This window comes from Siniperca chuatsi, linkage group LG14, assembly GCF_020085105.1.
Source record: "Siniperca chuatsi isolate FFG_IHB_CAS linkage group LG14, ASM2008510v1, whole genome shotgun sequence".
Taxonomy (NCBI): Eukaryota; Metazoa; Chordata; class Actinopteri; order Centrarchiformes; family Sinipercidae; genus Siniperca; species Siniperca chuatsi.
Window position 1 is genome coordinate 16,581,152 of NC_058055.1, and position 13,643 is coordinate 16,594,794.

Here is a 13,643-nt window from a genome sequence, read left to right on the forward strand (position 1 = left end):
TACTGTAAGTAGCGCCTACATCAGAGAGATAGGCCTCACATGTGTTAGCCTAATCAATAAGCACCCTTGTTCAATTCACTACACTCAAGGGTTTTGCCGCTACAGCCGTATTTAGTCGGGCATGACCACTAGCTTATGGTGGCTAAAAGGTTAGCAAACTATATTGCTATATTACTAAGTTAGTTTGCTGATTTTAATACTCTTCCCTATTTGTGCTCCAGTTAAGCTATGTTTTTAGCATTTGTAATTATAATTATAGTCTCACTTTAAAGGAATAGTTTGATACAATTGGCTGACTTAGCTTAGCACTTAGACTGAAAATGGTAAAACAGCTAGCCTGACTCTGTCCAAAGGCTACAAAATCCGCCTACAGCCCCTTTAAAGTTCACTAATTAACACTTCATGTCTCATTTGTTTAATCCGCGCAAAGTGTAAAAACAACAATTTGCCATTTTACAGAGTTATGTGAAAACGAGTCAAATAAAAAACACCTTCCAACAACTCCAAAACTTTCTTATTTACATGTTTCATCATGTTTGCTAACAACCTTGTTAAAAGTCACCTGGGTTTAGTGCAAAGTTATGAAAGTTTATCAGTTAAATAATTGAACTAAAATAGATTTTTTTGCTTTTTATTTCTACTTCTATGCCGTATAGGATGATCTTATATAGCAGTCTAACATTAGCCCTATTATGAGACACTTCACTGAGGTACTTGTGTCTAGCTATCCATGTAGCCAGCTGCGTTGAGCTCAACAGCTACGGTACTCACATTAATATAAAAATCTGAAAATACTTATATGATCATACAGTCGTCCTTTCTCTCTGAAGCTATTGTTGCTGTGTGGCGCTCAGCTGTGTTTTATAATCCGCCATGAGATTTGTTTTCAGCAAGAAAACACTTCGACTAATGTTAGGTCAACACTACGCTAACACTAACGCTAGCTAACGTCAACTTTTATTGTAGCTTTCTGTCTAATGTTGAGCGCTGTGGGTTTTAATAGCATCCCTACAATGTACTGTACTCTTTTATTTGATTAAAATGTAAATATTTGCCAAAGGTCTTATAGTGTAAGGTTGATTGAAATGTCATTTTACGGCAACTAAGCATTGCAATATAGGGCCCCTATAATTATTAAATCATGGCGGAAAAAGTGTTCGTTATCTAAAATTAGCTAGCCATATCCTAAGATTACCACAGTAAACACAAGTACACAAAGTAACCTAAATCTAGAGCTAATGTATAGCTATGTGTTGCAAAATGAATTCATTACTCTTATCACAAAAGATTCATCACTTGATATGACTGAGTCTGAGTCTCACTCCACTCGACCATGAAACATGCAGGTTGTGCAACGAACTGGCAACCAGTGGAAAGAAATGGCGGAGGGGGGAGTGCGTCATCTAGTGGCTGGATGTGATCAATGTTATCAATAGCACCTTTAAGGGTGAGTTACTGACTAAAATTAAGAGCTTATAGATGTTATAATAAGTCTGTAAACCAATAAAGACCAACATGAGAACAGTGAACATCTGTTCTTAATCTATTCTTAATAAACATTTCACTGTAGTTTTTTATGAACTTACACAACACAAGGAAATCCCTGTTATTTTATAATGTATTCCCACACTTCATAATATGAGATAAGGCCAGGAATAGCTTCAATTAAGTCATAAAACCTTTAACCATATCAAATCCATATTAAATCTGTCGTATCACAGAAAGCATGTATGTATGTACATATATAAAAATGTGCATGTATGGAGAAGGCGTTTTGTTTGTACACAAGTTAATGACTCATGTATTTATTCAAAATCGGTGTATGAGCACAACACTGTGGTTAGAAAACAGATATCTTTCAATTTAAAACAAAAATGTAACTCTTTATGAAGGGACTGTATTGATTAGGTTAACAGAATGATTAACTGAAATTATCTTAGAATATGTGAAATAACCATTTAAAAAACTATCGATTAAATATCAATATTATATTTTCATAAATATGATATTTAGGCCTCACAAGTGATTTGTCAAACAATGTGAGCTTGACTGATGTTTTCTCTGATATATATATATATATATATATATATATATATATATATATAGTGTTATATAATCAGTATAGATTATACAACACTCATCAGACTTTTCTATGCATTTCAGTGGGTGTTCCTCTAATTGATCTTAACAGTGGTTTTATTAATTGACAGCTATTCGAGATATGGCAGCAACCCAGGTCACTAACTGATGCAAGCTCCACAGATAACCAAAGTCCACCGGCCCTAATAAACTGTCCTCACATAGGCTTGCAGGCAGCTTTTACTGCACTTCACAAAAGACAAATAAATGTTTTAAACACCACTGACTTCCTTCATTGTTTGGACTGGTTTATCCACTGCTGGACTGGTACCACAGGGCCAGACATGCTTCAGTTTCAGAGTGTAGAGGAAAGCTAAAATACCAACGCTCTTTGACTGAGACATTTTTGTAACAATAAAAAACAACAACTAGATCTTTCAATGTTTAACAGAGTGATGAGGAAGTAATAACATCACTTTAATCTATCCACAGGCTCAAGCTTTCTGCCTGGTGGCGACATGCTGGTTTCAGCCTCTGCATCTCTCTGTGGTGCGGAGTCCGATCATTAACTTCTGTCAGACAATCTGTTGGTCATAGTCCAAAATGAGAAAAAAACAAGTACTCCACAGATTTTAAAAATATCCTACATTTTTCTTGTTGCATCTCTTTTTGTAATATGCCACTCTAGTTGTAAGGGCTAACTTTGGAAGAAGGCATTGTTTTTGCTTTAGGGTTGTTTTTTTACACCAGAGATCAATAGAGGAAAAAGACTGGCCTGGTTACACAATATCTGAACTCAGATAACCGTTCCCTCACTCTCTCAGTCATTCTACCAGAAGTTACATATACAGTATATATTGACTTTACAAGACAATATCACACTTTGCAGTTTCTAATCTGGTTTATAATTAAGAAGCATTCAGTTAAACAGACCATCAATGCAATATTTATTCTAATTATCTGTCTTGTTTTGTTTGTTTTTTTTATGAAATATCCAACAAGCTGATATTGGGTGTTAAATTTGCCAAAAAGTCAGTGGGCATATTCTGTGGCTTAAAGTGATTATGTTAGGATGATGTTTCTGGGACAGACAGGACAGAGATCAGCCATCACAGTTTAATGATTATCACAGCAGAGTGTTGACCAATGAGGAAAGCAGACGCCTGGAGGTCAACAGCTTCTGAAAAATATCTATTGATCATCTGCACCCCAAAGTGGGGCACTCAGCTCAAACTCGTCTGACTGTAGTTCAGTGGTATAAACAGGCAGAAAAGTGCCCAGTTCTCTTCTGAATTAAAATTCCACATTTTTAGATTGTTATTTAAAAAGTGAAATATTTTCTGTGAGTCGACATGAAGCCAGCAGTAGTTCTGCTGGGCCTCATCCTCCTGCTGGACACCGCCTTCGCTGCAGAAGGTAAGTCTTCCAGATTGTCTTTTCTAATTGAATTCTTCTTTTGTGCTCCACACCTCGGGAAATATTATACAGGCACACTGAATGCAGATATAGTCAAACATAATAAAAGTAAAAGACTCAGCAATAACAGTTTTCCGTCTAGAGACTTTCATAGCAATATGTTTATGTATGCACATTATACAGGTATTCGATTTTTTATGATGTTGTTTCCCCTCTAAACTTCTCACATGGTTTCATTTAAATAACTGTTTGAGGCCCAAGGAGGTAAAATGATCAAATATTTCAAAAACACAGTCCAAAAAATTAAAACAGATTTGTGTAGCAGAACTTTTCTCTTCCTTCCCCCATTAATCATCTTACAAGCCCTCAGATTTATCATGTGACCCACTGGTGGTGTCAGACCCCTAGGTTGGGAACCACTAAAGTACCTAGTAACTGAAAATAAACTAATCATGACATCATCATCATATATAATTATATATCAGTCAAAGGGACCTTAATTCTGTACAAGGAATGCTTTTACGTTTGATGCTTCAAGTCAATTTTGCTTCTGTATGTTTAAGTTGAAATTGAAATGCAGTACTTTTATTTGTAATGGAGTATTTTACATTGCTACCAACATACTTTTACTTAAGTAAAGCATCTGGGTACTTCTTCCACCACTGGTTACTAAATGGTAAAGTCTGACCTAGTCAATGCATGTAATTTCACATTGAAACAAACAAACTGCATTTCCAGAGTCCTGTGTGGGTCGCTGTGGCGCCTTCGACCCGCAGAAGAAATGTCAGTGTGACTCCATATGTGTGTACTATGGAAGCTGCTGTGGGGACTTTGACGCCATGTGCCCTAAAAAAAGTCAGTACAGTAGTAAACTATTACCATTTCACTGAATAAATTATTTGTTTTTCAATGAATAAATAATAATGCATTTCTACTGAAACATCTTCATGTGACAAAACTTTCTTCTGTTCTGCCCTCAGTTGCTCGTGGTGACACCTTCGAGGAAACAGAGGAAGTAACAGAAGCAGTGACGCCTCCTAACGAGAGCGCTACAACTCTCACACCAACTTTAAACACAGTTGCAGCGACCATCCCTGCCTCTCCTCCACCCACCACACCACCTGTAGACACTGACACAGCGCCATGCAGTGGTCGACCTTTTGATGCTTTTCTGCAGCTGAAAAATGGGTCGATCTATGCGTTTAGAGGTAAACTTGGACATCCGAAAGGGTTTCCCGCCTTTCTCTGCTGTTGGTTTTGGTGAATATTTTGGTGTTTCTGTCAGTGAGTCCACTGTGCAGGTCCCAAATGTCAATTTTCAGAAACCGAAAATTTGGCCTAATTCTCTGATCATCATCATGGGTCTGAGTTTATCCATTGGTGTTTGAAAAGGTTTTCATTAGCTTCATTGTCCTTCCTGCACTCAGCTGCCGGGACACACTGATTTGCAGGCATTTAAATGCAAACTCAAATCTGGACACTTGACTGGACAAGACTATGCAGGCTGTGCATTTGATTTGACATTTTAAATTGTTTTCTGTGTTGATACTTTGTGGATTGTCCTGTTTATCTCTTACTGATTATAACACTGATCCAAACGCCTGCTTTTACTCCAAGGTGATTATTTTTTCGAGTTGGATGACAAGTCCATACTTCCTGGTTACCCCAAACTCATCCAGGATGTGTGGGGAATCTCTGGGCCCATTGACGCTGCATTCACACGCATCAACTGCCAGGGAAAATCCTACATCTTTAAGGTAGATAGCAGTCCATCTCTCTAGAGTCTGGGAGTGTTTTTTATCAAGCTGTAGGTGGAGATTCCCAGTGTATTCTGACTACTCTTTACATGGGAACCCAAATTAATAATTTAAAAAAAGCCAAATTTGTTAGTTTAATTGTTTATAAAAGGTGCTGTCTGAATTTGTAAACAGAAATGCTGAGATTTCAGATTGTGCAGACTTTCTTAAATGCTTTATAAATACACTTCATTATTATCCTAACCACCTAACAACCACTACAAATGCATGTTTACTTGTTGATTATTTGTACATCTGTGACAATAGATGTAATGGGGAAGAGCTACACCGCTACCAATGTGGCCTTTAGCTATAAAAAACTGGTTCTTACAAACACATCATTAGCAGGGATCTTCTGAAGATGAGAATACTATGGTCCACAAAATTAGACTTAGATTCAATAATAGAGATTTTCGTGCTCATAAACACTTGACTTTCTCTCACTGCTTTGGGCTTTGTATTTCTTGTCCCTCAGGGGAACAAGTACTGGAGGTTTGATGGTGATGTCTTGGATGAGGACTATCCGCGGGACATTTCAGTCGGCTTTGATGGCATACCAGCTGACATTGATGCTGCGTTTGCCATACCAGCACCAAGTCACCGTGGCAAAGAGAGAGCCTACTTTTTCAAAGGTATTTTTGTAGAGATGTGTGATATTTTTATCAGTGTATTATCAGTATTCAAAAGTGTATATACAGTATATTGTGATGCAAATACTTACTTGATGTACTTTTACTTAAGTAACATTTTGAATGCAGGGTTTTTAACACTTGCATTTCTTCCGCCACTGGAGACCTCTGCTCTAAAGTGGCATTTCCTTCTCGTCATTTCATACTAAGAAAAGCTTAGTTACTTAGTACTGTATGATGACACCCATACTTCTTGGCATGGAGCATAGGTGTTAAAAGATTAAGAGGCAGAGAAAATCTTAGTTGGAGTTGCACGAAAATGTGATGAAAATAAATGTGGATTGTAAGTTTTTATCTCTAGTTATAGGTTGTTTTCACAGCAAACATTTTGACGTGTCATAGCAGGAAAAGCACAGGTGTTATTAATAACATTAACGATGGCAGGACCCTGAAGATGCAGCAGCTAAATGGAATTCAGGCAACATCCATTTTATTATTTACACCTGTGTTTTTCCTACTGTGACAAGTCAAAATGTCTGCTGTGAAAACAGTCTACAGTGGGGGGGAAACGCCAATGTGTTTGGTTCTTTCTTCAGGGGAAAAGTATTACCAGTATGAGTTCAAGCACCAGCCTTCCCACGAGGAGTGTGTCCGCATGAGCAGGTCCTCCCCGTCTTTGCTGTTCACACGATACACTGACCTCTACTGCGATCAGACATGGGAGGATTTCTTCAAAGAGCTCTTCGGAAGCTCCTGTAAGGCTCAGTTGTGTTTGTGCGCTTTCCTGTGTGTATGTCTCCAGTCATCTCTCATTTTCATTTTCTATTTGCATGTATTAGCTCCCCTTGCACAGTTAATGAGTCCAATCTATTTTCTCTTTTTTTCTCCCTCGTCCTCATTCAGTCAACATTCAGAACCTGGGCCCTCGTTTCACCAGTCGGGACTGGCAGGGCATCAGGGCCCCTGTAGATGCTGCCATGGTGGGACGAGTCTACCTCACTCCCAACCCCACGCCATCTTCTCCTCCGCCAGCGAGGAGGCGAAGCAGTCGCAGGAGGAGGCCCAGCAAGAAGCATGGACAGCGAAGAAGGCAGAGTCGCCACGTGTTGTTTGATGATTTGTGGGGTTATGATGATTTGTATGACTACAGCGACTACAGCAACATCTTTGATGAGAGCACCACACAGGAGTACAAAAGCACTCCTGTTCAAAATGTGTATTTTTTCAAGACAGGTATGAATACATGGAGTCATTTGTATCCCTAAGGGGGGCTGTGTTTCAACAGGACAGAGAAGGGAGGCAAAAGTCTAGTAAAACAATTACAGGTATGAAAAAGATTCTCTTTAAGCTTCCTCACATTTTGGTTTGTATGTTTCTTTTCTTTTTGTGATGGCAGATAAATACTACAAAGTGGATCTGCAGACAAAACGTGTGAACTTCGCCAACCCTCCTTACCCACGATCCATTGCGAAATACTGGCTGGGCTGCAAGCATGAAGAGACACCTAATGCATCAAGGGCAGAGAAGAGATAGGCCTGCCGACTGAGTTTGGAGGAAAAAGAGAAAAATCCACTCTGTTTTAAACACATCTCTTCATGACAAGGATTAAAGTAATTACAAACATGAACTTATAATAGCTTCTGTTATTTTTGTTGTTAAAGCATTTTGTTCTTGATAAATACCCCCTCTAATGTAAGCTAATAGGCTGAAATTCTGCATACATTTAATAAACTTGAGATTTCAGCTTTCTTCTTGTCCAAATGATATAGGCAACACACACCTAATGCATGCTAGCTATCACAACTACATGCCTAACCTTAACACTGACCCTACCCTTTACTTAAACAATATTCTGGCCTTAACCCTAAAAGTCAAATCCCTCAAACAGCCAACAATCTATGGTACAGACCAACATGTCCTCACAACAGTTTTTTTTCTCACTTTGAAGGTCTAAAGCTCAAATTTGTTTTCACAAATGGTCATACTGGTACATGTAAGTGATTATTCTCTGACACACGTGTACATGCACACACTAACCTCTGTTGCTCCATGTGTTCATCTGCATCCCCACAACAATAAAAGATTGTTGCACTGTGACCCTGTCCTGACATTACCTCTCCAGTATCCAGCAGACACTTGTACCTCTTGAAAGAGGTGCACCCTCTGCTGGACGAAAGACCGCAAGGGAGGACACCACACACAAAAATAAAACATGTATATCATTTTACATCTGTCATCATATGTAGACTAATGCACACATCATTTATAACCCTGTTTTCACCACTATTTTCTGTTTGCATTCACGCAGCACTTGTGTTCTGAAGTGACTGATGCATTTATCCTGCCTAAACACAAGCTACGATATACTCAGACAACAAAGTGACTAAAAGTCTCATGTTTTGCTTATCCCTATTTAACAATATAGGCCTACATGAGTTTTAGACTTGTTAATGAAGATTCCCTTTGTTTTGTTTGTTTTTTGAGGGTTTTTTTGTTTTGTGGCTTTTAGTTTTTCTTAATGTTTTTTGTCGCAAGTTTTTTTTCTTTTTGTGAAATTATAATCATAGTTTAGAGTCTCATCAATGCCTTCCCAAAAGATCTTTCACCGGCCACCACAGCGATGAGTCGTAAAACATTTGCACCTGTTTAAACGAGTTGCCTAGCACTGTCGAAAACGACTTCTGATTGGCTGAACAACGTTCGAAACCGAACGTAAAGTGTCGAATAGAGACGCACCCGCCGTTCACAGCTGCTTGTTACTAGCATTGCGACCACTTTCACTTTGTTTACCGTGTGGTACTGTATTTCTTCTTCTTCTTTAAGCACTTTGTACTTTGTTTTGATAAGTGCTCTATAAATAAAGTTTTATTTATTATTATTAAATACCTAACATCCTAAAAACTAATAGCTTAATGTCGATTTAAGAATACATCCAATACAAAGGATCTTTGCGATACAAACATGAACGTCGCTGGGGAAATCACTTCCGGTTTACAGTGTATATATTTCCCTTTATGTTTCCGCAGTAGCATACCAGTGACGTTTTAAAAAATTGGGTAGATATTACTCTTTTCATGTGTTCTGTTAAAGGTTTTTTGATGTACACACACTCTGTTCCCCAACTGTTTCCCTTAACTGTTCAAAACATTTCCTTTTTAGACAAAAAATGTAACAACAAGTTCTTAAGATCCGTATTGTCCAATGAATGTTTTCCTTTGCCTTTAAGAAGACGAAATATTATGAAAGGTTTCACCAGTCAAAATGTAAAATAAGTTCAGATGTAACTATTTAAAACTTCCTGTCCCACCCAAAGCTAAAGAGGTACGTTTCAAATTGTTAAATAATGTTTATCCATGCAAAGAATTTTTACATTCAAAATTTAATATTGAAGACAATGTTTGTACTTTTTGTTTAGCTAACATTGAAACAGATGAGCATCTCTTTTTCTCGTGTGTTTATTCAAAGATATTTTGGGATAGTTTCTGTATTTGGGTTTATCAAAACAACTTAGGTGTCCGATCTTTCGATTACAGTGATGTTAAATTTGGCGTTGTACTGAAGGACAAATCAAAAGATTTAACAATTAATAGCATGATTGTTATGGCAATTTTTTTCATTCACAAATGTAAATTTGGCAATATTAAGCCTTTATTTAATGTTTTTATTCATGATATGTCATCTTTAAAAGAGTCTTTGAATGTCTGTAAATCTAAGAATGCACTTTGGCTATGTAATAATCTGGAAGCTCTTTCTTTGAACCCTGTAACTTTGTAATTACGGCTTTCTTTGTTCTTGGTTTCATTTTTGTTCAATTGTTCGACCTGCTCTTCTTGAAATATTGAATGTTTAATAAGCCTGTATGCTTTTTGAAATAAATATAAAAAAAAAAAAAAATTACTCTTTTCATGTCGTCTGACCTTATATTGACTGTCCTGTACACACTTCATCGCAAAAGGCACCGCTGGGATTCGAACCCAGGATCTCCTGTTTACTAGACAGGCGCTTTAACCAACTAAGCCACGGCGCCACGTGACGGCGAGTCTGGCAGCAGGTAATATGAGTCAAGATCACACAACAGTTATAGAATAAAATTTTGTTTTATTTGTACTGCTCATGTAAAACTCTACAATATGTATCTGAATAGTTCTATACATTTAATTCACATGAGAAAGTCCTTCTTCAGGACAATCTCACCATAAATACTCTATAGGCTAGGCTACTAAGCCTATGTACAATGTGGTCTTAAATATGTATCTGTCTTCGAAAAACATAGGATCTTCTTTTACCAGTCACCCCAAAAGATAATCAATCATTGCCGCAGAAATGTCCAACTCCGACAGGTTGAAGTCGCCCAGGTCCTGAAGGCACAGATCGGACAGGTCGCCCATGGGCTCGTCAGTGCTGGAGAAGTCTTGGTGGTCCAGCTGACTCTGGTTACTCTCCTTGAGTCCAGGATGTCCGACTGCAGCGCAGCGGCTACCCACAGGCTGGGATCCCTGTGCATCTCCGAGGAAAGCCTCAAAGTCCTCTGTCAAATCCCATTCACTGAGCCCGCTGTGCGGAAACACATCATGGCAGTAATCAGTGAAGTCTGGGGTTTGGTAGTAATGGTCTTGGGGAACTCCTGGGAGACCCGGTCCGTGCGCGGTGCAGGATGTAGCTTGGTCTGCGGCGACAGGGGATGTAGGCGCGGACAAGGACATGGCCTGACTCTCCAGGATGGATGAGAGCCTGGTGGACTGAGGTAAACTTGGAGCAGGGTAGCCTGGTGGGGACGGCAGGCTGGGAGGAGGGAAGAAAGGAGCCAACTCGGGGAACGGGGGACTGGGAGTCGGAGTGTAGGAGAACTGCGGATGAAGGTAGTCTGTGGAGGGTTTGGGGGCCTTTCTGGTTGGCTTCTTGCTCTTGAAAAAGCGTGCTCGTCGATTTTGAAACCAGACCTGTTGAAAAGAACGAATTGTGGTTATTTTTTCATGGAACACGTTATCGCAAAATTACGCATAGGAGGTCTGTGAAGCACGTGTCATACCTGAATTTTAGACTCCGGTAGCCCAGTTATGGAGGCAAGAGACTCCTTCATTTTAATGTCCGGGTACTGTGTGACAGAGAAGGCCCTCTCCAGCTCGCTTAGCTGCGCCTTGCTGAAAGTCGTGCGCTTCCGGCGGCGCTGGGTGTCCGAGCGCGTCCTGCGGGGCGCATCATGATGCACTACAGGGAGAGTGCAAGATGTTATTTCACTTTTCTGACCTCTACATTAGAATTAAACACATATTCATAGATACATATAATATATAACGACTTGCAAGGATGGTGGACTAGACTAAAAACCCTTTAAACTTAACTTTATAAATTGTAAAATTCGCAGATAGTTAAGCAACCAAAACAAAATAGAGCATGATTTTGTTGTATTGTAACTAGTCCCTGTATTGAGAAAGTCTTAATAAAATAAAGGCATTCAGTCACTGACCTCTGCTGGAGTCCCGTGCGTAATCGTCGTTGTTGTTCATATCCAGGCACGTAGAGGACCAGTAATGTCCCGAGTAAAACGTGTTCATCTCAGAAGCATTGCCGCCAGTAAAATCTAACCCGAATGCCATTCTCCTCTAGTTCACACACAAAGCAAAAGAGATTTCCCTCAAGTCTGTCCACTGGCCCTGGAGACACTGGCGAACACGCAGGATACCAGAGGGTTTTATACTTTGCTTGACAGACACTAAACGACCCCCTGCACCCCACCCTTTTGCACATCTGTGGATATTGTCAAGCCTTACAAACGCGTGCCTTTGATGTGTTACACACCTATTAACGGCTGTCGGGCTAATATGTGTTTGTTTGATCCCCAATGACCCGTTAATGTGCCCGTTCAGCCTATAGACGGAGCTTGTCCTATCTTGCAGGATGTGTCAGGTCACACAACACTGAGACCTTCTGGTAAAACGCTACATCTAAAATGATTTGTAGCCCAAAGACATTTCTAAAATCAATCACACCAGTTTAGTTTGTGGGGCAAAATGGAAGAATGCAAAATGACAACATATACTTGTGCAAGTTTATATTTAGGCCGAGACGCACGGGGTTTAGATGAAATATCTATTTGATTTTCAGACAGAAGTAAGCTATTCATTTATAGTGCTCCCCAAATTATTTCAAAAAGCTAAAAGAACACATTTGGACTCCGTTACGCAAGGCTGATAACGTGGCAGGTAAAGCAACACTCACACTTTTCTGACGCGCAGTCTGTGGTACATCCTCTCCGCCACAGCTCGCTGCCTCCTGGTGCGCAGCAGAAGGGGAAAAAAACTGTGTGGATAGTGGAAGTGTATTGAAGAAGCTGTAGGAGTGTGAGGCTTCAGGCAGCTATAATGTGTTGAGGTGACAAATCGGGCTACTTTTTCTCCTTCCTGGTCGGTTGCGTTTCCACCGATCGAGACATCAAAACACCGGATAACGCACAGTCCAATGCACAGCCAGTTGCCAGGCTAGTGCCAGACTCACAGTGTATGGGCCATTAGAAGCTGAATTAAAATTTAAACACAAGGCAAACTCAGAGAGACACAAACCAAGACAGGCTTAAAACGTATTACATTAAAATGTGTCCAAGTGGTGTTTTGCTTTTAATGGTTATTTCAAATAAGTATGATGAAATGCCATAGATTTCGCCAATAGAGATTATCTCTTGCCAGGTATTCCTATGGACAGCACGTGATGTAAGGCATTATTTTGGAGCCATAATGGCCCAGGAGCTCACAGAAGATGAGGCATTAACCTTGATGATTGGCTCAAATGAGCAGTGAAGTATTCCACATTGACTCATACCCCCGAACAATGGACCATTTCGCTCATAACTCCAACTACTGCTGCCCGTCACATGACTTACATTAAGACAACAATATATCGATACCAAAAGTAGATGGGCTGTCGAAACCGGGTCACATGCTACCAATGCCAATTGACACCTGTGACCCGTAACACTGAACAGTTTTATTCTGTCAAACATGGAGTGAATGTTTTAGAGATTATGTGACTCCTCTCCAGCCTCAAACCTGAGTGAGTAATCACCTCTGTAGCATTTGGCATTTTTAAAGCGTGTATTATTTGTGATATCGTCATATACTTATTTAGGTGGCCTAGTTTATTCTAAAGGCAGGTATAAAATCCACAATCTACAGTGTTTGTTGCTCTGGAGGCACATGGAGAGTGTGAAATGAAAAGAAGCCACTAGGTGGCAACATTAGACCGTCTCTAACGTCCCTCTGATTTACTTTATAAACCTCATTGGAAACATTTGTTTTGTTTACCTTCCAAGTTGATAAAATTTAAAATTATTTAAAATATTAATAAGATATTTTCCATGTTAGCCTGCCTTTTACATAAATATTAATTAAGTGAATATAAATGAATACATAAATAAATAAATGAGGCTCAATGAAGCCTTCCAGAAAATAATTTCTCTGCAATGTGAAAACGGGGTATATAGCACTACCTTTGCTGACTACAAACATTAAATATTTAGAATATGCACACTGTATTTGAATGGTGATGAATAAGAATATGACAGGCCTACACAAGCTAGACAGGTACAGTATGGTAACACTGAATATACAGACAGGTGACAAATAAAAGGACAAACCCCCCCAAAAAATGGTGGAGAAACATAACAAATGCAGATGTTTCCCAGACAGGACACGTGGGCTCACTGTCATCTCTGTGAATCTTATGCGAT

General features: G+C 39.4%; 2 protein-coding genes and 1 non-coding gene across 3 annotated transcripts; 1 reads left to right on the forward strand and 2 right to left on the reverse strand.

Moving 5' to 3' along the window:
* The first annotated feature begins 3,201 nt into the window (after positions 1-3,201).
* vtnb (vitronectin b) lies at positions 3,202-7,663 on the forward strand. Its single transcript, XM_044223201.1, has 8 exons — positions 3,202-3,495; positions 4,234-4,350; positions 4,476-4,703; positions 5,113-5,252; positions 5,767-5,923; positions 6,517-6,675; positions 6,824-7,153; positions 7,317-7,663. Exons 1-8 carry the CDS (start codon positions 3,432-3,434, stop codon positions 7,451-7,453), a joined length of 1,332 nt encoding a protein of 443 aa, XP_044079136.1. The 5' UTR covers positions 3,202-3,431; the 3' UTR covers positions 7,454-7,663.
* Positions 7,664-9,873: 2,210 nt separating this feature from the next.
* Positions 9,874-9,947, reverse strand: trnat-agu. Its single transcript has one exon. It is a non-coding gene; the product is annotated as a tRNA-Thr (tRNA).
* Positions 9,948-10,011: 64 nt separating this feature from the next.
* Positions 10,012-11,574, reverse strand: LOC122888577 (cone-rod homeobox protein-like). Its single transcript, XM_044223202.1, has 3 exons — positions 11,388-11,574; positions 10,950-11,128; positions 10,012-10,860 (listed from the first exon to the last, which is right to left on the reverse strand). The coding sequence occupies exons 1-3, from the start codon at positions 11,515-11,517 to the stop codon at positions 10,210-10,212; spliced, it is 960 nt and encodes a 319-aa protein (XP_044079137.1). The 5' UTR covers positions 11,518-11,574; the 3' UTR covers positions 10,012-10,209.
* Positions 11,575-13,643: the final 2,069 nt, after the last annotated feature.

Bases quoted from the DNA above. Each gene is read 5' to 3' on its own strand.
- LOC122888577 (XM_044223202.1), bottom strand. From the start codon at position 11,517: ATGGCATTCGGGTTAGATTTTACTGGCGGCAATGCTTCTGAGATGAAC. The intron at 11,129-11,387 runs GTCAGTGACTGA...CTCTCCCTGTAG, and splicing joins CGCACGGGACTCCAGCAGAG to TGCATCATGATGCGCCCCGC. The intron at 10,861-10,949 runs GTATGACACGTG...TCTTTTCAACAG, and splicing joins TACCGGAGTCTAAAATTCAG to GTCTGGTTTCAAAATCGACG.
- vtnb (XM_044223201.1), top strand. From the start codon at position 3,432: ATGAAGCCAGCAGTAGTTCTGCTGGGCCTCATCCTCCTGCTGGACACC. The intron at 3,496-4,233 runs GTAAGTCTTCCA...CTGCATTTCCAG, and splicing joins CACCGCCTTCGCTGCAGAAG to AGTCCTGTGTGGGTCGCTGT. The intron at 4,704-5,112 runs GTAAACTTGGAC...TTTTACTCCAAG, and splicing joins GTCGATCTATGCGTTTAGAG to GTGATTATTTTTTCGAGTTG.